Consider the following 27299-nt stretch of genomic DNA (forward strand, 5'->3'; position numbering starts at 1 on the left):
GAGTCCAGTTTCGCCAACTCAATGACTCTCACCATCGCATATGCGGCGTACAGATAGATAGATAGCCCTCTCCAAGCACACACACTCGTTGACACAAAGGTCGTCCGTCCCCATCTTCATGCTGCCTTCGTCTTTTGCTCTGTAAGCCACTGCGCCTTTTGACGCCGTATTAAATTCACAGACACACACACACACGCCCACACGCGGCGGGCACGCACACATAGGAGCAATCTCCTCATTGCTATCCCAAACCATCCATCATGATCAAAGCCAATCGAAAATCGGTAAGGTATCGGTCATCAAAGCGAGCGTCTCGTTGCGTCCACTCGTACATAACAGGGGTTATCAAAAACGTCCACACAAGCCGGTCTCCAAAAATCGTACAATATCGAAGCGAATGTAAGCGTCATGGCCAGCTCCATGCTAGTCACTGGCTGGGTGTCTCCGAGACGCCGATATGCGAGAGCTCTATCTCTCCGGGATTGGCGACTTGGCCAGTCGCCCACCCGCACTGACACGTTTCTGCAGTCGGGCTTCTTTCTCTCTTGCGAGTCTCTCGCTAGGACTGAGGTTGCTGGGTAGTGAACCAATGCCATCATGGGATCCGCTGGTATTCACCGCCGCGGCACGACCTCGTTTGAGCTCAAGATATAGCTGAGCCGCTCTGCTCAATGGGAAAGCAGGTAGCGTAGCGGGTATTTCTGCTCCGTTTTGAATGAGCATCTCTGCGATAGGGAAAGGCACCACCTTGGCATCTGACTGAGGCGGTGTGGTTGTTGGTGATGGCGAGGCTGGGTCTGCCGCAGCAAGTGCCAAGAAAACAGCGTGCGTCCCCCGAGACTTGTCAGTGACGTTCGGGCTAGCATGGAGGGCCAGCGCGTAAATGACCTGCTGAATCTCGTTCTTCTTGATGGCAGCAAGCAGCGTCTCATCTGGAGTAGGGTAGCGAGACAATGTAGCAGAAATTGGTTCAACAAATGCCCGATCCACATATTTAGACGTGATAAACTTCAGACGCTGCTCTCGAGTTGCTTGTGGGCTCGGTTTGAGAGACGGATCCAGTCTGGCCTCCCAGACCATATTCGATACTCGGTTGCCGACTAGCAAAAGCAGTTCCACTATGTCTGGCGTGAATGAAGTAATGTCTAGCGTGAGCGATCGAACCTTGCTGATGTGGGTTCCCAGCGATCTGTGAATGCCACTGCATTCGATGCAGAGAATTATTGCCAGATTGATTGACACCCATTCGACCTTGGCTCCTGATCCGCAATCAGCACACCAGCAATTGCCCTGGTCGTTCTCCCGCAACATCTGGAGGAGCTTGTCTGGACTTTCGTCAAAGCTACTGTTACTCCTTTGCGTCACAGGTCTTGCTCCAACAGTGATTCGCCGGCTAGGAAAACCGCCTGCACTCGGGGGAGCTTGCGCATGCCCGACTGATGGACTCTTGCCAGTGAGGATCGACCCAATATCTCTTCTAAAGTGGGAACCATCATTGGACGGCGGGCCCGTTGCCGGTTTGTCCTTCACGCCCCGGCCCTCAACAGCGCTTTGCAAGGCGTTATTGATGGAAGAAATCCAGTTGTTCATGTCCTCTTCTGACGTAGCTTGGTAAACTCGCTTGAATTGCGGCGTGATGACTTCGAAGCAGAAGCGACGTTCTGCATTTCTCGCCTCTCGCACGGACGCCATGCGTAGGTCGATTGGGTCCATATGCAGATCAAGCTTTTGCTTCCAGTTACTGTACTCTGATAGTTTCCCTTGGTCTAGCACGATCCAGAATCTATGATAGTTAGCATAATCACTGCGCACTTAGACAATGTGAGCTTACTTGTGCCACCCCTGCTTATTCAGAGAGCGGGGATCAACATGACCACCGGGTCGGTTTAACGCCCAAAGAAGGCCCTCTTTCCTCTGCGTGGCTCCATTCTTCTCGAGTGCTGCTGTCTGGCTTAGGTCGCGTTCTTCAAGGTCTCGAATACCTTTGAACTTCGAGACCTGCGGTGGGCTTCCGACTGATGACTGGCCTAAACTACCAGGAGAACGCGAGAGATCCCCACCAACAAGAGTAGTGGTGTTTGAGTTTCCAGTGACAACAGCTCTCAACTGCGAACCAGTACTGTCCGCTCGGCCGAGCTCAGAGTCCGAGTTGGACTGATTGCCGTTGATGATGAACCCCTGGCCGCTTCCAGCAACAGACGAAACCGAGTCAGGTTCAACATACATTACATTGCTCTTCTCCAGGAGTCGCCGTTTCTCTTCCCGCTCACGTCGTTGGTATTGATACTCCTTGTCTGCAACTTGAACCTCGGAAGACAGCGCCTCGAGTTGCGGTAATAAGGCATCGACTTTCTTAGAGGTCGCTAAAAACGCCTTGGCTTGTGCATCTGCATACTTGGTGAGATGCGACAGAACCTCCTGTTCCTTGCGGCCACCCGACAAATCCTGCATAAAGGAAGAGTAGTCAAATCGCTTCAACTCGAAGTTTCGCCGCTTCGACTGGTACTTGGAATCGCTCTGCTTTGCTTTCACTGAATCGTGCCGCTGGCCAAGATAGCGACCGACATAGGCGTAGTAGTCTTTGCTCTCTTCTTCAAAGTCGCGCTTCTTGGCCTCCGCCTGCTTGATATCCATGCTGTAAAGTTTACTTAGAGGTTCAATCACTATTCTTTGTAGATTCTGGGCATTGACTCGCTCGTAGGTGAGGATTTCACGAGCAATCTTGTCGAAGTAATGCTCAATAGCAGGCTGGACAGCATTGGCGTTGGTTGATGACGCCTCCCGCAGGGCGTCCATGAACGAGACGAAAGCGTCATTTGCTTCGATTTGCGCGGTATGAGCCGCCTCGGCTTTCTTGATAACCCGCTTCATCTGTGTTCGCATGTTACCCGTCTTTTGCTCGAGCGCCTTGATAGTGGCGCGGAAAACGGGACCATCGTCCGTCACCGATACATCATCGGGTCGAGGACATGAGATGTCAACCTTGACGGGCTCCTGAGCAGTCGTGCCTGTAGCATTGACCGCGGCTGCTGATGCGGCAGCAGCTGTTGCTGCGGGAGGAGGAGGTGGAGCCGGCCCACCGTTGTTGAATTCAGTCGCGGTCGCTGCTGGGGAGGGAGGCTCATCGATGTCGATGGCGCTCATCCGCGACTCGACAGATTGGGTAGAGGGGACTCGAATCTTTGGCGGCGGGGGCAGGAGGAACGGAGGCGTTGGCGAATTCGGATGGCTCATGTATGAGCTTGTATCTACGTCTTGCTTAGGTTAGCCGTTTGATCATCGGGACTGGTGTTGCATAGACTGACTTTGCACCCAGAAAGAGAAGCTGGCCAAAGTATCAAGCCGATGGGCGCGAGGGTTGTACTCGACAAACTAGACCGGTCAGCCACACTCTTCAACCTATTGTAGTATGCTGGCGTACGCTGCAAGTGTTCCTCCAACCGCCCCCTTTATCCTCTGCGCTCTTTGGCGGCTTCCATTTCCATGCCCAGTCGAATGTCACAGATGGACTTCCTCCTGTATTGAAATCCCCCACTAAGTCGACGTTCGCATTTTTGTGCAGGTTCGGGTCGGCGTGAAACTCCCTTGTGACGAGATTCTCTACTTCTCGAGGGTTTGATGCGCAGACATATGTAAGCCCGTTGATTTGTGTGTCAACGGGTCCGCCGTTGGTATCGGTTGTGGTGGCGCCGCTCGTGCTGGCTGGTGATGGCTGCACTTGTCTAATGACGAATGTGAAAGTGAACATGAGTTCGTCCTCGTGGTTAAGTTTTATAATGAATGAAGGGGGAGATGCTGGGCTCGTCGTTTCGGGGTCCTGGAGAAGGATAGCGTTAGCAATGCGATCGGCGGCGATGAAGAGCGATTTCTGGTCGCATACCTGGACGAATTCTATGGGAGCAGGATCCCCTGAAGATCGAGATGCAGATACTCTTGAAGCAGGGAATGCATTGGGAACGATATTCACGTAAGAACGTCTCCGCGGGCTGCTAACCACCAGAGAAGATATAGATACTGGAAGGGGGGGGGAGGTCAGCACTCAGCGTGGATGAGTCGGGTCAAATGCCGTGGGACAGCGGGTTGGGGAGGGGGCAGCGAGGAGACACAACGTACGGCGATGCTGATCTCTGAGGTACAGGGCAGCGCCCTCATCGGGCCTGCTTGAGACATTGCCCATGATGAGGTGCTAGAGGATGGAGCCCTCAGCCCAGAGTATCGGCGAAGAATGATGCGGTATTGAGTATCGTGGGAAACGGTAACGTCTGCGAGCGGAATGGCGGTGGTGGTGGTGGTGGTGGTGGGATATAGTATGAATGTATGTATGTATGTATGTGAGATGAAGGGTCGGAGTATGCTGTCACGGAAGCTCGAATAGGAAGGGGTTTGGCGGCTCTTGTCGCGCGCGGCGGGGTTACAGGGGGGCCGCAATGCAATAAAAATGCCAAGAAATATCAGAGCTGTCGCAAGAGGCAAGCCCACTACCGGTACCGTACCGTACTCGAGTACTAATTACCACCCAGATAGCGTTAGGTTCCACCTATTTACTTAGGGAGTACGCTTACCTAGGCAAGAACGATAGAAGAGAGTTGAGAAATGTAGAAATATCGAGTCGCCGGCCAACAGGCGCATTGCAAAGAGCGGTGATGCTAAGAATAGGCATGTAGGTACTAAGTAGGTGAGGTATAGAGAGTAGCCTCGTGGCACTTCAACGTGAACTGTCTCGCTCGTGGTGAAAAAGGCGCCGCAACATGTCGGTGGCATAAGACCTGGATCATGTGTGCACGATCCACTGTAAAGTACCTAAGTTACCTAGATACCTACCTAGGTACCTAGGTAGGTATGATGAAGGCAAAGAGGTTGCGCTAGGTAGAGCTATGCCTGTGCCTGCGCCTGCGCCGATGCCTGTGTCCGTCGTATCTATTCACTGCGCCTCAGAACAAGTTGTATCGTGACGACGATGCCCTCGTCATGTCCAGTGGCACGGCGCATGTCACCTGGGAACACGGACGACAATAGAGTCATGTTAGAGACCTCCAGGGCTAGGTAGGTAGACGCACTGATTATTATTTATTAGCAACCTTCCGTTAACATTAGCATTTAGGCATGGCCCGTTTGAGGGGACGGCGGCACCCAGCCAGCACGTCAATCAGCCTGTCCAAGACAGAAACCCCACCTAAAGGCCAGTCAGTTACTTACCTTAGGTATCTTAGCGATGAGCCTAATCGAGTAGCGTAGGTATTGGCGTCACCGTCGGTTGGCGGTTTCCAGGCGCACTTTTGTTCTCAAAAGACACCAAGTGGCTAAGTAAGCAACTGCCTTGCACTAACAGCCTTCCAGCTCAGGGGCAAAAAGGAGTTGCCTTCAGCGTGGCAGCTTACGCAACTACGTCCGTACAGCGAGCATGTCCACTATCGGCCGTGGTGAACAGACGAGTTGGGCCTAGATATAGAGGCATTACTGTAGATCTATCTGCTTGAACTCTGATCTCCTTGTCAAGATTCCGAAGGCGTGTATCTATCAAAAGTCCTCTGTCATCCCTTCTACTGCATAGTACTGCATCTACAGCCTTTCCGTCGCCGCCATGCCGACTCGTGAGAACTTAGTTGAGGCAAACGTCTTATGTAAGACCGCTCCATTGAAAGTGCGAGTTCTCCATCTTCAGTCTTCAGGACATCCGACTTGTCTAGCCAAGCAATTCGCCTTGCCTATTTCGAACTTGGACGAACATCATCTCTATACTGTGGTTTGCTAGGTCTTATGTGTATTACAACATGCCTGACTAGTCTTAACGAGGTAATGCACACGAAATCGAGTTCGATGTCCCCAAGCCACTGTGCGAAATAATGTTGGTCACATCAGGTAAGTTGGATGGCGCGAGGCCATATAGATGGAGGGCGTCTCGAAACATCAGCCCAGCCAGTAGGAGTTTGCTTTCGATTTTCAACGGATGCGATGGACAACAAAGATTCCTCCGTGGATTAAGCAAAGGCTACCATTTGCACCCTCCACGCCTATCTCAGTATCCACGCCGGTGCCTCGGTTGTCAGACGAAGAAGTGGGCTATATAGCCTATCAAATCACAGAGTACACGAGGATGTTGCTTACTCGGTCTTTCCAGAAATCCTCAAACTTGACACTGAACCTTTTCACCGGGTAACATTGCAGCGTACGCGCCTTGAAGCTTAGATCTGTGCCGTTGCAATGCTCTTTGGAGAGCATAATTTGAATATTGAGATGTCTCCACCCAGCAGTTCAAATTGAAGGGGCCTTCTTTCTACCTAGGCAATGAAGGATCACCGAAAACAGAATATGGTAACTGAGCACGGTATCTCCTATGAATAATCGCCTACAAGGAATGGCACGCTACCATTTCGTGTAACGAAAATAAAGCACAGAACATTGCATCGACGATCGTAACAGTATTTTCCTCTTCTGACATACATATATGTACGGTAGGGGCTAAGTTTGGCATTGAGCCTCTCCGCATCTCAGCCTCATGCAATGAGAACTCTCGCTACAAGAGCAGAGGATGCGAAGGATTTAACTCCGCCAACGAGCCGCTAATTAGTCCGACATTGGACCTGGCCACACCCAACCCAGCCCTACCTCAATACAGCCTATTGTCTTCTATCAAATCCGAGGCTCCGTCATTGTCTGGCCATCTGAACCTGGGGCTGTTTCCGTCTTAGGCAATGCATGTACTTATGCCCTGGAAAGTGGGCCGGGAAGCTGCCCCCATCCTTACAACTGATATAAACTCGTGTCAAGCCCTCTGGCCGGATGGGGTCGGCTCTGATATGATGTGCCAATTGCTGCTGGTTCCAATCTAGAGCTTTCAACAATGGCGACGACTGTTTCATCGCCGGACGGCTTCTTCATCAAGAGACTAAGCTCTCACACGTATCTCGTGAATCTCAACCACGACTATCACGCAGACCCAGCCGCCTCAAATGCAGGCTACATAGGTAAGGAGGCCCGAGTTCAGCATATCGAATGGTGTCTAAATCATCCGTGAAGCCTCAAGTTTCCTCGAGGTCTCGAGAATTCACTTCAGCACAACCTTGGCGGCCTACCATCAACCGCACACGGTATCTGTCCAGCTCAACTTCCTCCGGCCTGTCCATGGCGACCTGGCCATCTTCAGAATCAAAGATGTCAAGCTGGGCGGCCAGATATCCGTGGTACAGGTCGTCCTAATCCAGTACTACGGCGACCTGTTCGAACCCCTGACGACACTTGATCCCGGCCGGATCGGAGAGGAGATCGCCACTGGCTATATGACCAACGCCAACACCGCAACTTTCAAGGGGCCGATCACGAACGGCCCTCTTGAGCTTCAACCTGCACCAAGTCCCGTTGATCTGGAGCGTCTGAGAAGGGACATAGACGAACTGTGGAAATTCCAAGGGTCGATGGTAAGTTTGATGCCAGCCACGCCACAGGGGTATAGCGGCCCCCGGCGGAAGAGCGGACTTCGGCGGATGATGACAAGATGCAACCACAGTCGCAGCTGCTAACCAGACCGCAGACCTCGAAGGGAACAGATGACTCCATTGACTTTTTCTTCGAAAGGCGTGCCTCGCCGTATCGGCAACAGGTGCTGGACCAGTGGATACGGTTTTCCGATCGAGAGCCATTCTCAAACACATCTCTAGGTATCGTTACTGACCTATGCGTGCCGAAGTTCGACTTCCAGGGCCGAGCTGTAAGTCTCAACGGGGGCACGGTAGAAGGCGACGGCCACTCGGCAGCGCCCTTGGCCTACCATACCACGACACTGGTGCTCAACATGGACATCAAGAAAACCCTACCAGCGAGGGGCGCCGACTTCCTCTTTGTTCGAGTGGTAAGTTTCCTTCCCCAGGCTTTTTATGTCCCTCGCCTTACACTTATGATCAGCAAAATAAGGGAGCCAGCCAAGGGAGATCGGACGCCGAGGTGACCATCTTAGATCAGGACGGCGAGCTCGTGGCAAGCTGCAGCCAGATCATGCTGGAACAGAGAATAGAACCGGCTCCGGATCGGCGGCGGATACTGGGCAAGCTATGAGCGAGCAGAACGCAAGGATCTGACCTCGAATTGTATGATTACACGTGGGAGGAAGAGCCGCGTGTCAAAGCCTTAGAAGGCATCATCTCGAAAGAAACAAACAAAGAGCTTAAAATACTGTTGAGGACGTTGTTCGGCATGGAACTACGGGGCAGGGTGGAGTTCCACTGAGGCTCCTTGCGGGAGTGCTGTAACTAATGCAAGCCACCAAATTCTTGTCGCACAACTCTACGAATCACTGTTCTCTGGGAGATTGAAAGGTAATCTGCATTACCACAAAGCACGGCGGCAAACTGTATGTAAAGATGAAACGAGACGTAAGTATGCAGACCTAGATGGTTGTCACCTGCAAAACTCTACGGAATTATGGGTTCATTTGCAAATGAGAAATGGTATCTTGAGTTCGTATTCTGTCGCTTCGTAATGAGCGAAAACATGTGATGCATATAGGTACATTTTGAAGTGTCAGTCGCCTCCAGTGGCCGGGTTGCTATATTTGGTGCCGTTATAGCGCATCACCCCAAACGTACGTAGTGTAAACCGGCGCCAGGAATAAACGTTGCCTACCCGGTCAAAGTCCAAGGGAGCGGCGCAGGCGGTTGGTAGCACCAGACCAAACGAAACCGCTTTGGCCACACACCTGCCAAAGCTAGCGAGCACTGACCCTCTTTCGGGGATGACGTTGTGCTACGGCAGTTGGACATCAATCACCACCACCACCGCCTCCTGACAGGGAGGAAACAACAGAGATCTCCCTTGTCATAATACACACACAACAACATCACGACACTGACGCCTGCGCACCAGGCCAGACAGCGTCCTCTATATTGCTAGCATTTGACAACTCCAGAATTTGTATCCTGCTTTTTGAGCACGAATGCTACAGCCTGCGCCGCATGAGCGCAACGGTTTGAGCCCTTCGGTCAGATCCCCGCCTCAGGACGCGACGCCGCCCGTCTCGCAGCGAAGATGTCGTCCGCTTCCAGCAGGTCGTGGAAGCCGAACCGGAGCGTCAATCGAGTCCGGGATGCAGACCGGAGATCGCGCGCCGGCTCGAGGGCCTTCCAGGGCGTCGTCAGCTACGAGGATGCGTACAGCTTCGCCCTGCGCATCGCCTTCCTGCACTACCTGCTGCAGCCCAAGAAGAGACGAAAGGAGTACATCACGACCCCGAAAGCGCCGCAGCGTGCCCACACCTCGAACATAACCGATTTGATGAAGGAGTTCATCCCGACCGGCTCGAGCAGCAGCCTGAGCATCAAGCTGCCGCACAGCTTCCGTAGCTCTCTGGAGAAGCGAATGCAGGGCGTGCTCGTGGGCACAGAGCGCTTGCCGGGGTTCAACGATGCGGCTGTGAAGCGAACGTTTGGGGAGGCATACACGGCTTTCACAGACTCGAACTTCCGGAAGACCATCGACAAGGATCGCAAGCTTGAGCCGCTTGTGCTTATCTTCTACTCGTCTGCCACGAAAGCCCAGAGTCGGGGCAAGGCGCCAGACGATCTGGGTTGGAAGGTCCTCGTGGACAGGCACCTCGCATTGTTTGTGAGGCTCATAACAAATGTCCTCAGAGACCATGGAGGTGACCGGGACAAACCTGAGCTCATGAGCCGCCTAAACACGCTGGAGCAGAAACTCTTACGAAATGATCAAGACCTCTTCATTGACACGGGTCAAGATACCGAACATAAGACGATAGAAGTCGAGGTTCCTTTGACATATGATGTTAAAGACATGCCGATGGTGCAGATTGTCGCCAAGATCTTCGGGCGTTTCAACTCGCAGGTGCAAGCCGAGATCGATGTGAACCGCAACCTGTGGACGGAGGAAGCAGCGCTCAAGGACTTAAAAGCCTATCAACATCGTCTGGACTCGAATATGGCTGGAGCGTTGCGGCGGCAAGACTTTGATGTTGACGAAGCATTTGAGGAGTGGAGACGTGGCGAGCGCACACACCTGTCGTCCATGATGCTCGATATTCTAACAGCTCGACCTGAGCTGAGCAAGACCTCAACTGGCAGTTTTGAGAAGCCTTTGCCCGTGCGGCCGACGTCCACGTATGGCGAGGACCAGGCCTACTCGGATCTCGCTAGGATGATATCCAGTCCCGATTCTGGATCTGGGCCACTGGGGCTTGATTCTTTCAGCCTTAGTTCTATGTCTCTCGAGGATACTGCCAGCATACGGAGCGTAGACGAAGCTAGCTATGTCTTCATCCCTCCCGACCCTCGCGCTTATTACAAAACTATCCTTCAACATGCCATGACATTCGACCAGGTGCATGCTGACCCTTCAGTTCCGTATACGCCGCTTTCTAAGCAGTCCGTTGACTTGCTCACCGAGTTGTGCGTTCATTGGCGGATCCCGCAGTTCACACGACATGTAACATTCTTGGAGGTTGCGGCGCGTAAGTTTCTGGATCAAGAAACGACAGTTGAAGATCTGAATGCAGCCTTCGAATTTGTGAAAGAGCCGCCACCAGAACCGAAGAAGGCGCCGTACATTCAGCACCACCACGCCGCAATGCAGGAAATTGAGACTGCTCGCTGGACCATGGTTGACTTCACCGTCTATCAGCAGACGTTGAGTAATCTTAACGAAGCCTTGCTTCGAGACCTCTACGATTTGCTCTTACGCTGCTATGAGCCCAAGCCGCCATCGGTGGGTGTGGTCATGTTCGTCCTCATGAACCACATATACGACGATCCTTCCTTTTCTCGAAAGCCCGAGGACGAGGAGGCTTTCGCGGAACTTCTTGCAGAAGGGCTTAGGCAGCAAGCTGCAAATGTTTATCGTGAATATCTGGATCGTGAAATTCCTAGCAGCCAAGAAGAATGGGACTTCAGCCACGTCGTGAAGCTCGGAAAGGCGGCTGTTGCGCTCTGTCAGAAGATAAAAAACCGATATCGAAAGAACCCGGAAATCATGGGCGTCAGTCCTTTTGCCGTTCTGGTTCAAACTATGTTCCCGAACTTCGAAAAAGATGCCAACGTCATCATTGATCGCATTGTCGCGGTTGCTAAGGAACGCGACATGGAGATTGATCTTCAGGACGGGTTTGATCTGTACAAAGAACTAGTCGAGATACGCAAGATCCATGTCGAGTCCCTTCCCGGGATACCTTTCGCATTCCACATCGAGAGCGTCTTGGACGAATTTGTGTGGCGCTGGATCAACAATGCCGAAACCAGGATGGAAGAATTCGTCGAGCAAGCTATCAAGCAGGATCAATTTCAGGTCCGCACCAACGGTCCCGACGCCGTCCCTTCAGATGCAGACCGTCACAGTGTGTCCATCATCGACATGTTTCAACTTTTCAATCAGACAGTCGACCAGGTGTTCCAGCTAGAGTGGGACGATGATGTACACCATGCCAAGTTCATGACCGCCCTGGCTAAAGCCTTCGCATCAGGGATTGGGCGGTACTGCGAAATTGTTGAGCAGAGGTTTGCGAAAGAAATGGACCGCCAGACGGCACAGGAGTTGGCTGCTGCTCAGAAAACAACGCAGGAACGCTTTATGCAGATGGCGAAAGACGCTTGGAATGCCAAAGAAAGGATTGAGCCTTTCCAATTCTACGCAGAGGTATGTATGTCTCGTCGTATATCTCCATTCAGCACTGACGGTCTACTAGTCTTTTGTGAAACTCAACAATATCGAATATGCCATGCAAGCGCTAGATAAGTTGGAGAAATCCATGAACGTTGAGCAATGCGCAGAGGTCTTGAAAAAGGCAGAGGGACCGAAAGAACAAATTCGCCGACCAAATAAGTATGTGTTCACGATCAAGATCGTAGAAGCGGAAGATATCAAGGCCTGCGACCCCAACGGGTTCAGCGATCCCTACGTGGTCCTCGTCGATGAGTATCAAAAACGCTTAGCGAAGACCCGGATTATTCCCAAGTCTCTAAATCCTCGTTGGGATGAGTCCGTCGATATTACTGTCCAAGGCCCAGTCAACGTCATTGCGACGATCTGGGACTACGACACCTTTGGAGATCACGATTTTGTCGGACGAACTTCACTGAAGCTTGATCCTCTTCACTTTAGTGATTATCTACCGCGGGAATTCTGGCTGGATCTCGACACCCAGGGCAGACTGCTGCTGAGGGTCAGTATGGAAGGCGAGAAGGATGACATCCAATTTCACTTTGGCAAGGCCTTCAGACATCTGAAGAGGACGGAGCGAGACATGGTGCGGAAAATTACAGACAAGGTATTTACTCAATTCCTAGACCTGGACTAAGCTCAGATACTAATTGGGCCAGCTTACTTCGCATATCAATGCGTCACTATCCCATGAGGCGCTGAAGAGTTTGCTCAGTCGCGGCATTGCGGCATCCATTGGGAATATGTGGAAGGGCCGTAAAGCCGCTCCACCACCCTTGACGCAAGCCGACATCGAGAATGCGCTCCAGGCGCTCTTCACTTATTTCGATGAGAACTTCGCCATCATGAAGCAAACACTGACAGACGCGACCATGCTGGCGGTTATGACTCGTCTCTGGAAAGAGGTATTGATGGCTATTGAAAACCTCTTAGTGCCGCCACTTTCAGAGAAGCCATCATCTCAAAAACCCCTCACCCAAGCCGAGCTCGATGTTGTGTACAGGTGGCTCCAACTATTGTTCGACTTCTTCAATGCCAAAGACGACCATGGCGAAGTGCTAGGCGTTCCAGCGGACATTCTCAAGTCTCCTAAGTGGCACGAGCTGGCGTCGCTGAACTTCTTCTACTTCGACTCCACCGATAACCTCATCCGCACCTCAGAGCGCATGGTCGCGGCCACGCAGCAGCGCGCTCAGCAGCAGTACCAGGCGGCAACGGCGCCCGCGCAGAATAACAGACTGTCGGCACCGCCGACGTTTGGCGGGACGTTCCACGGAACAGGGGGCTTTGGCAGCATGGGCACGATCCGCCGAGGCAAGAGCATCATGATGAGCCGGAACCTGGTGGCGATGCGGCAGGCCAAGGAGGAGAAGCGCAAGGAGATCCAGGCCGACCCCTCGGACGACATGATTCTGCGCATCCTGCGCATGAGGCCCGAGGCAGCCGGCTACCTCAAGGAGCGGCACCGCCAGAAGGAGAGGATGGCGGCCAGCCAGGCGGCCGCCATGATTGTGCGCCAGAGCATCCACCAGGGGTGGAGCGGCGGCGGTTTTGGTGGCATTGGAGGCGCGAATGCATTCGGGAGGAATCACTTGCCTCGGAGGTGAAAGGGGGTCGATATTGGGAGCACAGATCACATATTGGTATATGGCCCTCTCGTCCCCTAATTTTTCGTTTATCATCGATTTTGATCAGCATCATACCTTGGGGGGCAAGAACGGGCCGGTTTTAATAAGGACTTTTCTATTTTCCTTGGTCACAGCAGCAAGTAGCGGATACCCTGATGAAGAGATGGAGAGGCGATGATGATGATGGATGATGATAGTAGAGTCAGTACAGTAGCATGCATTATGATGATTTATGTGCACGAGCATGATAGCATACATGTTAGCATAGTTTTAAATACCATGGTGTTTTTCGACATTTTGACTCTAGAAAAGGGGGTGAATGTGAGTGAGAGGACGGTGTTACGTTACTGAGCAGTGGTTGACCAGGGTTAGAAAATTTGCGCCACACTTCGTGAGGCTCGTGCTCATCTTCAGGCCAAGTGTGTTGCTCGCGGGTAAACTTCCCAGCTGTCCGTCACCGATCAACTATTCCCAGCTCTCTTCAGTCTCGGTCCATCTTTTGCACACAGCAAGCCACATCATTAGTGATATCCATTCCTTGGTGTGCCTAATCGCAGGCGTATCTCATAATTGTTAACCTGCTCGTCATCCGTTGCATAGCACTCACCCTGCCTGCAGACCGGACAACCGCAACCGGCTCCTCCCGTTGAAGCTCACAGTACCGAAGATATACCCGGCCGAACGGGTGCACATGCACGGCCAGCTGGCCTAAGCCGAAGACACTTCAGACTCAGATCGCCATATCGCATCATTAAGCCACCCCTTGGCTCTCCTTCTTTCCACTCCCACGGACTTGTAGGTTGGCCATCTGGTTGCTTGCGAACCTGTAGACCGGCATTACAGACAGAGTCTACGTGCCCTGTTCTATTGCCAGCGTGTTTCCATTCCGCTCCGTTTACCTGCGGCATCGGCTAAAGAAAGGCTTTTTCCCCCGTCTGCATGCAGCCTCCAAGAGCTCTCCTGCACACCAAGCAGCATTTCCGCCACAGCACGGGCACAGGCTTTTGTACGAGAACGTGTAGTGGTGCCAGTTGGAGCAGGGCGTGGGCCCAGCAGATACAGCTGCTATCGCCAGCAATAGCAGCAGCAGCACCTGCAGAGGCGTGCCGAGCCAATCACGCCAATCACCTCATCGCAGCAAAAACTAGACGAGGCCTGGCAACGCTGGCGTCACACAAATCGCCCAGCAAATTCGGAGCCCCTCCACCAGCCCCGCCAACGCCAGCGCCAACGCCAACAACCACTGGCTCTTCCCCTCCATCGGCGGGCGGGAGAAGAGGTGGTAGCAGCAGTGGAAGGTTTCTCTCCACCGCCGCCGCCGTTGCCCCGATTGCTTCCTCACAAAATCAACAACTCCTCTGCTCCAGTCCGCGGCAGCAGCCCAATTCGGCCAAAATTTCGTCTCTGCGCACTGCTCAGATTGCTCGTCACCTGTCGAGCTCAGCCAGCCCGTCCAACTCGCCGGATCCCACCACCAACATCTCGTCCCCCGCCATGGCCTCTCCCTACGGCGTCCGCAAGGTGGCGGCTGCCAACACCCTCGAGCACCGTGTCTACATCGAGAAGGATGGCGTTCCCGTCTCGCCTTTCCACGACATCCCCCTGTTCGCCAACCCCGAGCAGACCGTCCTCAACATGATTGTCGAGATTCCTCGCTGGACCAACGCCAAGCTCGAGGTAAGCTGATTCCCGGCCTCAAAGCCACGAGACACCCCGCAGCGGTGACGTTTGCAGACATCAATACTGATTGCTTGCCCCCTCTACAGATCTCCAAGGACGAGCTCCTCAACCCTATCAAGCAGGACATCAAGAAGGGCAAGCTTCGATATGTTCGCAACTGCTTCCCCCACAAGGGCTACCTGTGGAACTACGGTGCCTTCCCCCAGGTATGAAGAATATCGCCCAAAAAAATCACTCGTTGCTGGCCTATGCTAATTTTGCCAATCAGACCTGGGAAGACCCCAACGTCGTCCACCCCGAGACCAAGGCCAAGGGCGACAACGACCCGCTCGACGTCTGCGAGATCGGCGAGCTGGTTGGCTACACCGGCCAGGTCAAGCAGGTCAAGGTTCTGGGCGTCATGGCCCTCCTCGACGAGGAGGAGACCGACTGGAAGGTCATTGTCATTGACGTGAACGACCCGCTGGCCCCCAAGCTCAACGACGTCGAGGACGTCGAGCGCCACCTGCCTGGCCTGCTCCGTGCCACCAACGAGTGGTTCCGTATCTACAAGATCCCCGACGGCAAGCCCGAGAACCAGTTCGCCTTCACTGGCGAGTGCAAGAACAAGACGTGAGCTGCGCCTGGTGACCATCAAGCTTAGAGAGCGGTTTGCTAATATGTAATTTGACAGATATGCTATGGACGTCGTCCGTGAGTGCGCCGAGGCCTGGGAGAAGCTCATCACCGGCAAGACCCAGCCTGGCAACATCTCCACGTAAGTGACTATGCTTCCTATAATGACCTAGAACATGGAAGCTAATTCAACTGCAGTACCAACCTGACTGTCGCCCACTCTACTAGCCGTGTTGCTCCCGAGCAGCTGCCGCCTCTGCCTCCCCACGAGGAGGTGCCGCCTGGCAAGATCGACGCCTCCATAGACAAGTGGTTCTTCATCAGCGGAGCCTCCGCATGAGCCAGTCTATCTATCCTGCATGTCTTCTCGGCGGTCCTAGGTAGAGTAGATAAAAGTTTGTGGCGGAACTTCCTGCAAGTATGCTTGGCTATATCCGGCTCGATAGTTTTGATTGTGTGTGTGTGTGCATGTCTTCGGGCATATTTCTCCCACTTCTGAACAAGACGTTAATTCAGAAATATGAATGAACCCAGCTTGACCACCGTGTCCGCAGTATAGATGCGTGATTATGTTCTCTTTTTATCTTCCCAGCTATGAACAAAGGCATCGTGGCCTTTCTACATCCATGATGCTGAAAGGGGAGAATATGTGACATAACGCGAGTAGTGCCCCAACGCCGTTTTCCCCATGCATGCAAAGTATATCGCACATATCATATAGTACACCCCATATGCTTCTCCCTCACCAAGCAGCATACAACTCGTACATCTCCTCTCTCGAGCTCGAGCTCGAGCACGAGCTCAACCGTCCGTCAGATCAGCCTGCTTCTGCAGCGCGCGCGAGTGCCGGTCCACCTCCTCGATGATGCCCTTGATCCCCAGCGTCTTGCAGTCGAGGTTCATCTCCTTGCCGTCTTCTGTTTCGCAGCAAAAAAAAGGCATGTGTCAGCAGCCTAGTCACACAAACACACGTGTCTCGGGGCGAAAAGGAATCGGCCTGCGAGTTGAAATGGGCAATGGCAATGGCAACGGTGTTGGCAAGGGCAAGGGCAAGGGCAAGGCGAGGCAAGACCTACTGAACTTGACGCGCAGCGAGGGCGCCTCCGCCGACGTCCGCGGCAGCAGCGTCGTCGTGATGCTCATGCCGCTCGACCGCGCGTTGGGCGGCAGGAAGGTCAGGAACAGCCGCGCCGCCTTGGCCTTTGTGCTGAAGGGGTTGAACTTGGTGTTGATCTCGGTGATGAATCGGGTGATCATGTTGGCGGTCCCGGCAGGGCGTGCTGCAGAGGTAAAATCGGTCCGGTCGGGTAGGTTTGCACGATGGTCGCTGAGTTGTAGCTGTAGCTGCAGCTCTGGAGGAGGAAATGTCCGGTCCTGGGCGCTCAATTGGGCTGGGTTTTGAGGTGTGAGCTGCGGTGCGATGCGATGGTCGGGACGGAAAGCTCCCCAGGAAAATCACGATCCCGACTGGCCTGCCAGGGCTGGCTGTGGTCCTGGGTTCGACGGTTCCACTTTTTCCAAGTATATCATTTGCCAAGATTTGGTGTGTAATGATGAGAGACTGAGCCATGGTAGATGCCATTCTGTGAAAGAACATCATTGAACTATACAAATTCGCAATTATAAAAAGTAGTAGTTGCTCAGTGTACATATCATTATTGAATGTAGTTGCTGTTTCTCTAACAGCCTGGTTGAGTGGACTACTACCTGACGAGAGACGGCGAATGTCAATACTTAGATTAAGCTCTGCACGATACATTATGGTACTGTCACAGCAAACATCAAAATGACAAATGGCATGCACTTTCAAGTGTCTTAACGAAGTGCGGTCAGCTGTAGGTATGGTCAGAGATATCGCTGCGCCAATCAACTATCACCACGGCTCAACTGTCGCCTAGCACAGCCAGCCACCAACTGCTCACCCCACCCCAACATTCGTTTGAGCATCTCTCTTCAGCTTCATGAATCTCACAACGCCGACCACGAACGTGGCCTGGGCGGTCTTCCGGCAATGGAGCCATTGTCAGCGCTCGGTATTGCTTGTAATATCATGCAAGTTATCAGCTTCAGTTATGAAGCCATCTCCGTGACCCGTCGTGTGTATGATAAGGGGGTTGTCAACGAAGAGCTCGTGGACAAGGCTGCGGATCTTGAGAAGCTTACCAGCTCAGTTGGCAACGCTCTCAAGAATTCCAAACAGCCTAGCACAGCAGCTGAGAAAGAGATAGTTCAGATTGCAAAGAAATGTCGCGAGGCTTCGAGAGAACTGCAAAAGACTATGTCAGAGCTGGGATCTACCTCTGCGAAGGGGAATATTGTCCGCAGCGCCGGAACTTCGATCAAAGCCATGTGGAAACAGAGTCGAATACAGAAGCTCGAGAAGAACATGATGCAATGGCAGCAAACTTTGGATTCTGGTATCCTTATTCACCTATGGTAAGTTTGGATGACAGTCAACTACTAGAGGTTTAGGAAATGCTAAGCCTCATCGCTCTTGCAGTTCCAAAAATGAAGCTCAGACGCTTCAACAATCCGAATCATTTGAGCGCCTTGATGCTCGCCTGAAGAAGGTCATAGATGAACTATCTCGAGGCAACCATAATCTCACAAACGTGATTACGGCTGAATCGGCCGCCGTTAAGTCGCACATCACATCGGAAATATCCCGAGCAAATGCCGATAGTCAAGCACACGTGACGGCTGAGTTCAAGTCAGCGCAAGACAACTTAACGAAACGTTTTGAGAACCTCCAGTTTACAACCGCCATGGACGTAAAACGCGAGAAACTTCTGCTGAGCCTGAAGTATGATGGAATGAACGGACGGAGCAATATGATCACGGATTCGCACACTGACACTTTTCAATGGATATACTCACGAGAACCTCAAACCTGGAGTAGCTTTGTTGATTGGTTAGGCTCATCCGAGAAGATTTATTGGATTAGTGGGAAACCAGGATCAGGCAAGAGCACCCTCATGAAGTTCATCGTTCACGACAAACGAACATCTGAATTCCTCGCCCCTAACACCATAATACTCTCGTACTATCTGTGGAGCGTTGGTAATCCGATGCAAAGATCTATCAAAGGCATTTTCCTGTCACTGATCTACCAACTTCTTCTTGATGATCAAATTCTAATTGCCTCGGGATTCCTGAATTCCACAGCTTTCAACATGAAAAGTACAGAAAGCGATTGGTCATTATCCGAACTTGGCGAATACTTAAGAAATATTCTACTCAAATACACGCCCCCAAGGCCGGTATGCATATTTCTCGATGGCTTAGACGAGATCTCACCTTCAGAGGGTTCGTTGGATATCATTGAAATGGTGGACGAGCTTTCGACAATCCCTGGAGTGAGACTCTGCGTTTCTAGTCGTCCTGAGCCTGCTTTCGAGAGGCGATATACGTCGATGCCGAACCTCCGGCTCCAGGACCTCACCAGACCCGACATACGGAAAGTTTGTGAAGATCTGTTGAAACACCACAGGGACGACGTTTCAGAGATAGGGTTACTGCCAGACGAAGAAAAGAAGGCGTTTAGCGACCTCATCGACGAGGTACTACGCAAAGCGGAAGGTGTGTTTTTGTGGGTCTGTCTTGCACTAAAGAGCATCCGTCGAGGTTATTCAAACTCCGATTCATGGGAAGACCTTCGCAAAAGATTAGACGCCCTTCCTAGTGATTTGGGTGAACTCTATAGTTCTATGTGGAAGCGTGCAAATGTTGATCAGGGCATTTACGAACATACCGCATCCCTATACTTGAATTTAATCCTCGAATCTCGCGAACTATTTTTCTCAATCGTTATGAGAGGGAGAATATCAGCTTTTGAGCTTGTGGTTGCTTCTGAAGACTCAATCCAGGCCGCTATTCTAGAGGGTGAAGATAGACTCACTCCGGCAGAACTTGAAACACGTTGTCGCTTCATCATGAGAAACATCAAAGCTCGCTGCGCTGGACTTATTGAGTTCAGAGAACAAACCAACTACGACAAATTAAAGTTCAAATCCAGGGCCGATAAATGGAATGATCTGCTTCCTTTCACCAATATCATGGCTGACTTTATCCATCGAACTGCATCAAATTTCCTGACAGACACAGAGGAAGGCAAAAATATATTGGAGATGGACAAAACGACCTTGGAAAACCGTAGAATGAGGTTAATAAGACTGCATCTCGTGCAGCAGACGCTTTGGCCCTTGGTTCAATACAGTCCTCAACCTCCGCGATGGATTGACAGTGTCGATTCTACCCTGATATTTGCAAAGCAATGGATTAAGGAAAATGCTGAGGACGATATCGAGGAAGTACAACAATACTGTGCAAGAATATGGGGCGAGGTATGCTCAATGCACAAAGAGGTAACTCCAGCAGAACAGCTCCCCGACTTTCTTGGACTGCTAGCATCAGCGGGATTCTCTTCAACTGTACAAGCAAAAGTTGGCAGTCTTGAGGCAGATCGAGGGCATTCAGTCTCATCAAGATACAAAGACTATCTTCTTCATGGAGCATCCCTTGCGGCCACCAGCTTCGAGTACTCGAAGGTCGCTGATGGAGGACTTGAATTGATGCGTTGGCTCCATGCTGGAGGGGCATGCTTTTCCACGCAGTTCTTCGACATTTGTGAGAGAAGGACATTTCTGGCCGGCAACATATCATTAGAAACACCGTCCATGGTGCTATTGCTTGGGATCATTAGCGAGTTGGCGGACTCAGGAAACTGGGACGAGATAAGCGTCTTACATGGCTGTTCTTTGTACTTGATTGTACAACGAATCAACGACTTGATTGAACAAGTCGTAAAATTTCATACAGATATCTCTGCAAACCAAAAATTGGCACTGAAACTAGACTGGTGCGATGAGTCGGAACCTGGACCTATATCGATCGAAACTTTCAAAGGCAATATAATATCATGCCGTGGTTGTTTCCTCGAAGTCAATATGGCCTTTCTTTTGCGACTTTTTAGAGACGTCGTTGAAGTTCAGGCCCCAAAATTACGATTACAATCTGACACCACCGCCATTGTGCCACTCGAGTGGCCGAACCTACCAAACTGTCCAGCCACTGTCAGGTTACTATGTTACAGTGAACGAGGTTCTGCGAAACCCTTGGTACGAAAGGTGCAGGCAGAGTGCTTCCTGCAAGAGGATCGGTTATGCTCGATTATCAAGGCAAGCTTTCAGCCCGCGATTCGGACATCGGGTTTCAAGCGATTGAGGTCAGAGCTGATCAATTATATACTCGAAGCTGTAGGTGAGATTGAGACGGTGGAGATTCAAACCGTTGAGGCGTTGTGGGAGCTATTCAAGGACTATTCGTTCTCCGAATGGCCCGCACCGGCCGAGTTTGCCATGGAGTATCCACCGCCGATGTTTATTTGAAGAATTACTGTCAGAGCCTTGCTTATATTTGCCAGCGAATGGCTCAATAGTAGAAGCGGTTGTGTCTGTCTATCTAGACCTTTAGTATGGCAAGGCTGCCACTCATTTACTATAGACTGTGCCCCAAAACTTGAGTGTATTTGAAAAGAAGGTGCCCTCCGTCCGGACTAGACTTTGGCCGACGCTTTGCACGGTCAAGGGTGGCGGACACCCGCGAATTGTCGAAAAAGTGCAGGGCAACAGGTAAGCTTCAGTCCAAATAGGTTTTGTGATATTGAAGGGGCAGGATCGGGATTGTTGCTAGCTTTGGTATTAAGCGAATACGCCCTTCATGTCAGGCGAATACATCGGTCTAACTTGTTCCCTCCAGTTATTTGATCCCGTTCCAGGTTCAAAGTATTCTGTTGCACCTTGAGCCCCGCTCCATGTCACAGAGGAGTACTGTGTATTTTTCAAACTCGTAAACAAGTGTAATGTTAGTAGTCTCTGCTACTTTCTTGGGGGTTGAGAAAGAGATAGCGGATGTCTACTAGAATTCAAAGCGAGCTTAAGATAAAGTGCTTTCTCGTTGGGGGAAAAATTCCATATCAAATGTTGGCGGGCATGCCGGAAACCGAGTGTGGAGACTTATCGAAAGAGAAGGATGGCGTTACCTGATGATCTTAACTATGTCCGTATTCGATATACGGACGACCCTCCTGGCACTAATGCTTACGTATACTAGGCTATTTCCAGCAAGTGTACCAGTCTGGATATGTCTAGATATGGCTGTTGCTACAACATATATATACTTACTATGTGTCCTATCTGCCCCAACTCTAAGCGCAACTCCGAAAGCCTATTGAACACCTATAATGACCAAAAAAAGCAACCACTAAAAAGAGACTGACAGAATCGCAACAGAAATAATGTCTCAACTTCGCGAACAACTTCTTAAAACCACATATTCATTTCTCGAGAACCACGACAAGTTTACCCCTGAGTCTGTGATTGCTCATCGAAGTGCTTCATGCACGCATACAGTGCTGCCATCAACAATACCAATGGGGATACGAAGCAATGCCGAATACTCCAAATTTGTCTCCGACTCGAAACTCATCATCGATAGTTTCAAGCTACTGGTAGTTGCTGGGACTGAACCGATTGTAGATGAAGTTACACGACAGGTGACCCTGCAGCTTAAATCTCATGCGGAGACAGATGTTGGATTGTATGCGAATGAGTACATATGGATTCTCAAGTTCAACGATGATGGGACAGAAATCGACAAAGTGGTTGAGTTTGGAGATAGCGCTTACACTCTCGATATGATGCCGAAATTTGCAGATGCGGTCCAGAAGAAGATCAATACCAGCCTTTAACCGAGTGTAGAGCAGCCTCTAGATGGGTTTTCCAGACAAAACCAGCTAGCAAGCGCTCATATGCATTCGGTGACAATGTTGTTGGTTTATTTGTCAATATATGATTGGTAGGCATTCCAATCATCGGCTTCCGCAATACTTTGGCATGAGGAAGAACATTATAGAATTCGATCGAGAATCTAACGCAAAGTCAATATCAAATGGTGATTGACCGCTAGGGAAGCCTTACTACTTCCATCTTACTGCCCGTTTGTGCCAGTGTTTAGTTTAGACAAAGCAGGGTGCTGATTAGAAGTTCTTCAGACACATCAACAACTAGTTACCCCTTCATTCTCACTGTTGTCTTACGCCCCGGAGGCTTCTATTTGTGTGTATGCTTTGCGATTTACTCAGCGGATGTTCGTTGGCAGTAGACATTGCTGCCTTGTTTCGATACCCATATGTTTTCTTTGCGGACAGTAACTGTCACAAACCCCTGGCCTGTATGACATGCTGACTAAATAGAAATGGCGGGTTTGTTGAGTATGAGTGCATGCTAGGGTTCAAACTTGCCGACGAGGGACTAGCGTGATACTGCAACTCAAGCTACTAGAGCATAGGTGAAAAGCGTCGACCTTCGATGAAACTTGGAGGGCACGCCCAAATGACGTTTGAGACGTGCGCCCTTGTAATTAACATGTCGCTAGCTGCGATACACGTAGTATTTAAGCTTAAATCCGTGCCACACATTCTCGGGTCCCAATGTATTGGAGGAACGCATTCTAACGCATTCTACTATCTCAAGCCTCAACATGTCCAGAGCAAAGAGTAACGAACTGCCGCAGAGTTTTAAACATGATGGTTGGTCCATTCGATACCTCTCACAAGAGCATCGGAGAGCATCTGGCTCACAACCCGACTGGATTGTCTTTGTGCACGGCACTCCGTGGTGCTCGGACGTTTTCCGGCCACTCGTTCAAGCTTTAGCTGCGACTGAGCTGTTCAACATTGTTCTATACGACCTTGCTGGGTATGGGCAGTCGCAAGGTTTTGATTCGCAAGGCGAAACCGAACCAGACGTCTCTGTGAAGGCGCAAGGGGAAACTCTAACAGCACTCCTTCATCATCTCAACCTTGATGGCAAGGACGATACAAGAAGGCCTCACATTATTGCACACGATATCGCTGGAGTGATATCGCTGCGAGCTCATCTACTGCACGGTTGCGAGTATCGGAGCCTTTGCCTCTTGGATACGAATTGTGTACTTCCGTGGGGAGACAAGCTTTACAATTTAGTCCGCTCAAATCCCCATGTATTCGAGGAGCTTCCATCCAGTGTTTTTGAGGGATGTTTGAGAGCCATAATTCGAAGCGCTCGTGTGAAAGGTCGGGGTCTGGGGTCCGAATGGGAAGACATTCTGGCACAACCCTGGCTACACAGCGATGATTCCGCTTCGAGGCAAGGATACGATCCACAAGTCAACTTCGTGAGGCAAATCAAGCAGTCCGATGATAGCCACACGGCCGAGCTGCTCGACCGCGATTTGTATTCACAGGTGCGATGCGATGTCAAGATTCTGTGGGGGGAGATGGATGCATGGATTCCGTATGACAAAATGCAGAGACTTGCCCAGATGCTAGGTGATCGCCTCAAGTCGTTCATTACAGTTCCAAACGCTGGACACTTGGTAATGCTCGACCAGCCGGAGAGAGTTACACTAGAGATTGGCCGGTGGCTTGAACACCAGGCTTGATATCAAATATGTATCGAGATTTAGCCACCGACGACGAACTTTGTTTAGTTCTCTGATGAAATTGGCAAGTAATATCCAGGCAGATAGGTATAGATTCCTAATTGCATCCTATCATAGGTGTAAATTCTTATGTATATATGACATCTTGCCATTGTGCTTGATTTCCTCATGGATCATAGTTTGAGCTACAGCACGCTCAATCGGCCTTTAAGCTTTCGAAGTTATCAAGGTCAAAACTCGCTCACCGGCCCAATGGCTCATAATCTTTGGGTCCCCTTCTGACCCCAGGTATGACTGGTCATGACTAGATCCGAAGCCCACACTGTATACTATGCCATTCATTACCATGGTCTTTAATTCAACGATGAACGCCCCCGGATCTCGAGCGTTGTTTCTACTAGTATGAGTGTCGCCTCTGGTTATTTGCTTTAACAGCTCAGGCTACGAACCAGGTTTTATTCAGAAATGGCCCCCAATAATCTGACTGTCCGTTGCCTGCAAGTTTAGCTTAGTGCGGAGATTTTGAATCGATACCTCCGCTTGAGAAAGCGGAATGGAAGACTTCAAATGAATGATTGGCCTGTGCCATAAAATTCGGTGAGTGCATCTTTCGAAGATACAAGAAGAAACGACATGCTAGAGTACCTTTTACAAGCCCACACGTTTAGAAGAGTGATAAATTCAAAGTACACAGCGTAAGCAGTTGACCTTTGTGAAGTCCTAGCAGACCAATAGCGTGGGGTTGGGGAACTACCCCTGTAAGGCCATAGTAGAAGATCAATGATCAGCGCAGCTGAGGCCTGCATCCATGATGAGTGGGGTGTCACGCGTTAACTGCTACGGTAATCTGACAGCCGGGTCGTAATTCTCCAAAGCCTTCTTGTCTCTTTTGTATCTTGATTTGATGATCATGAACCATTATGTCGGTGTTATTTCACAAGGCTCCAAGGCCTAGATCGGCTGAGGAGGCAACAAGTCGCGGTGGCTTGGATGACGATTCTGGGAGCGAGGCTGGCAGCATGTCCAGTTCTAGCTCGAGCTCTAGCTCCAGCTCAAGTGGCGATAGTCTCCTCTCGCGTAGGACATATCAAACGAATCTAACACTATGGCAGATGGCGAACCCAATGAACTGGCATGGTCTGCTCGAGACTTCGAGACAACAGAGGAAGAGATCAAGTTCTATCAGTCCGAAATAGAAACCCTCCACGCAGAGGGAGCATGCAAATCAACGTTATTAGAAGCTCTATTGAATCTGGGAACTGCATTTTCTGCGGCTGACAGATATAACGAGGCTGAGGAAACACTTCTAGAAGTGAGGACAGAGCTTGAAACTATCTGGGGATGGGATCATCAGTTCTCACTGGTGTGCATCACGGCCCTGGTTCAAGTCTTCGAAGCTCTTGGGAAGCAGGCCGATGCTTACCGTCTCTACGAAACCGCGATTGCAGGTGTGCATCATGCGCTTGGAAGTGAATATCCCTGGACCACTGGGCTCATGAATAACTACGCCTGTCTCTGCGCTCGGTATTCGGATTTTGATTCAGCCAAAGCTCTATTTAGCAAGGCGTATGAGGCGAAGCGTCATGTGTTCGGTCAGGACCATCGAACTACGCTCGACGCACTCTGCAATCTCCACCGCTTTGCGCCGCCGGAAAAGCAAGATAATTACGAAGATGCTATGTCGTCGTCTCTTGAGCGGTTGAGAGAGAAGTATGGAAACGGAAACATGATTGTCATCAAGGCCAGTACGCATCTTGCGGCCTTCAAATTCAGGACAGGAAAGTCTGAAGATGCCCAGGCACTTTGCAAGGCCGTGGGAGTCGAACGTAAGTGCAATCCTAGTTTACTATGAATATTGAGGTCTAATTCGAGGCTACATGAAGAGTCCGAGGAAGGGGATTGCTGCGAGATACACGTCGATATGGTCAATTTAAAAGTATCAGCGAAACCTCAGCTCCAAGAAGGCGACGAGAAACATATCAAGTTCCTTAGAAGTGTGCTTTCGAAAGCCGGCTCCAAATTAGGGAAGAAAGTGCTTTTCGCTCTTGATCGGACCCGAGATATCATCTGGAACTGGACGGGCATGGATATGTCCACCTTCACAGGATATCTGGGATCGAACACTATAGTTACATGGAGTAACATAGCTGACCCAGCGGTTCTGCTGATTGAAGCATGCTCAGTGGGACACGATGATGTCGTGCGGGCCCTTTTGGAGAGATGGAACGACTTAGACGGTGGCAACGACAGAACACAGCACACTTTACAAACCGCCTTCCGTAAAGGCGTGAAGTCGGGCAACAAATTGGTGGTACAACTACTCCTCGATTTCGATATTGATGTTGATGGTACCGACAGTGATGGAAAAACCGCATTACATGACGCTGCTGAACATGGACATGACGAAGTCGTGGACTTGTTGCTACATGAGGACGCCGACGTCGTCATCATCGACACAGATGGCGATGTACCCATAGATCTGGCGCTGAGGGAGCATCATGAAGCTGTGGTGAGGCTCTTCATGAGTTTTAATGGGGCATTGCTAGCAAGTTCAAATGACCAGAGGAGATCATTATCCACAGCAACACAGCGCGATCATGCATGCCTTTCGGAGGATGATACCGGTTTCATGGCAACAGTACTGCACTTTAATGTCAAGAGGTCCACAGAATTTGAAGGGCCGTCGGCTCTTTCGGCTCCTCTTGAAGAGCATCGGGTTCAGTCTGAGCCTGTTGAACATCTGATATTGAACTGGAATGGCTTATACGACGATGTACTGCAGAACAAAGCCGGAAACGAGACTTACCCAGAATCCGACTTCAGGTGGATACACCTCCCTGCTAATAATGTGGGTTACTGTCATTTCCGAACCCCATGAATGTAAAGAAGCTAATGACAATTCAGATGGACTGGGTCGAGGTGAATAATGACCCACTATGCTGTGCCAATATGCTCATAAAACTCCTTTAGGCTCTTATGGACACCATTAGTTCGAGAAGAAATGACGACCAGTCATTGCCAGACGTGTTACGGGACGAGCTCTGGAACTATCAATTACATGATCCGGTATATACTGTCCACGGCCGATTCATGAGACCTCTATGTCGCGCAATACCTGGATGTAAGGCAACCTCCTCACGCAGTTCATCAACTACTACTAAATACGGAAACAGGTCCACCAAAATCGGGCTGTCTGGTCGCCTTTGTGAGTCAATTTTGCGCTTATGAAAAAACGAC

General features: G+C 50.8%; 4 protein-coding genes across 4 annotated transcripts; 2 read left to right on the plus strand and 2 right to left on the minus strand.

Annotated features, from left to right (window-relative positions):
• Window positions 1-1827: 1827 nt before the first annotated feature.
• Window positions 1828-3144, minus strand: UCRPA7_2562 (putative arf gtpase activator protein; the record flags this gene model as incomplete). The annotated part of the gene is made up of 1 exon (XM_007915130.1): window positions 1828-3144. The coding sequence occupies one exon, from the start codon at window positions 3142-3144 to the stop codon at window positions 1828-1830; it is 1317 nt and encodes a 438-aa protein (XP_007913321.1).
• Window positions 3145-6841: 3697 nt separating this feature from the next.
• Window positions 6842-13265, plus strand: UCRPA7_2563 (putative c2 domain containing protein; the record flags this gene model as incomplete). The annotated part of the gene is made up of 7 exons (XM_007915127.1): window positions 6842-6965; window positions 7018-7415; window positions 7529-7846; window positions 8331-8366; window positions 8977-11634; window positions 11684-12265; window positions 12318-13265. 7 exons carry the CDS (start codon window positions 6842-6844, stop codon window positions 13263-13265), a joined length of 5064 nt encoding a protein of 1687 aa, XP_007913318.1.
• A 1515-nt stretch (window positions 13266-14780) lies between these two features.
• On the plus strand, window positions 14781-15921 carry UCRPA7_2564 (putative inorganic pyrophosphatase protein; the record flags this gene model as incomplete). The annotated part of the gene is made up of 5 exons (XM_007915136.1): window positions 14781-14963; window positions 15053-15172; window positions 15235-15578; window positions 15640-15723; window positions 15780-15921. The coding sequence occupies 5 exons, from the start codon at window positions 14781-14783 to the stop codon at window positions 15919-15921; spliced, it is 873 nt and encodes a 290-aa protein (XP_007913327.1).
• Window positions 15922-16382: 461 nt separating this feature from the next.
• Window positions 16383-16838, minus strand: UCRPA7_2565 (putative mitochondrial ribosomal protein l44 protein; the record flags this gene model as incomplete). Its single annotated transcript, XM_007915135.1, has 2 exons — window positions 16383-16498; window positions 16658-16838. 2 exons carry the CDS (start codon window positions 16836-16838, stop codon window positions 16383-16385), a joined length of 297 nt encoding a protein of 98 aa, XP_007913326.1.
• Between the last annotated feature and the right edge of the window lie 10461 nt (window positions 16839-27299).

Source organism: Phaeoacremonium minimum (assembly GCF_000392275.1).
Source record: "Phaeoacremonium minimum UCRPA7 unplaced genomic scaffold PA7_03_scaffold_170, whole genome shotgun sequence".
Classification (NCBI taxonomy): Eukaryota; Fungi; Ascomycota; class Sordariomycetes; order Togniniales; family Togniniaceae; genus Phaeoacremonium; species Phaeoacremonium minimum.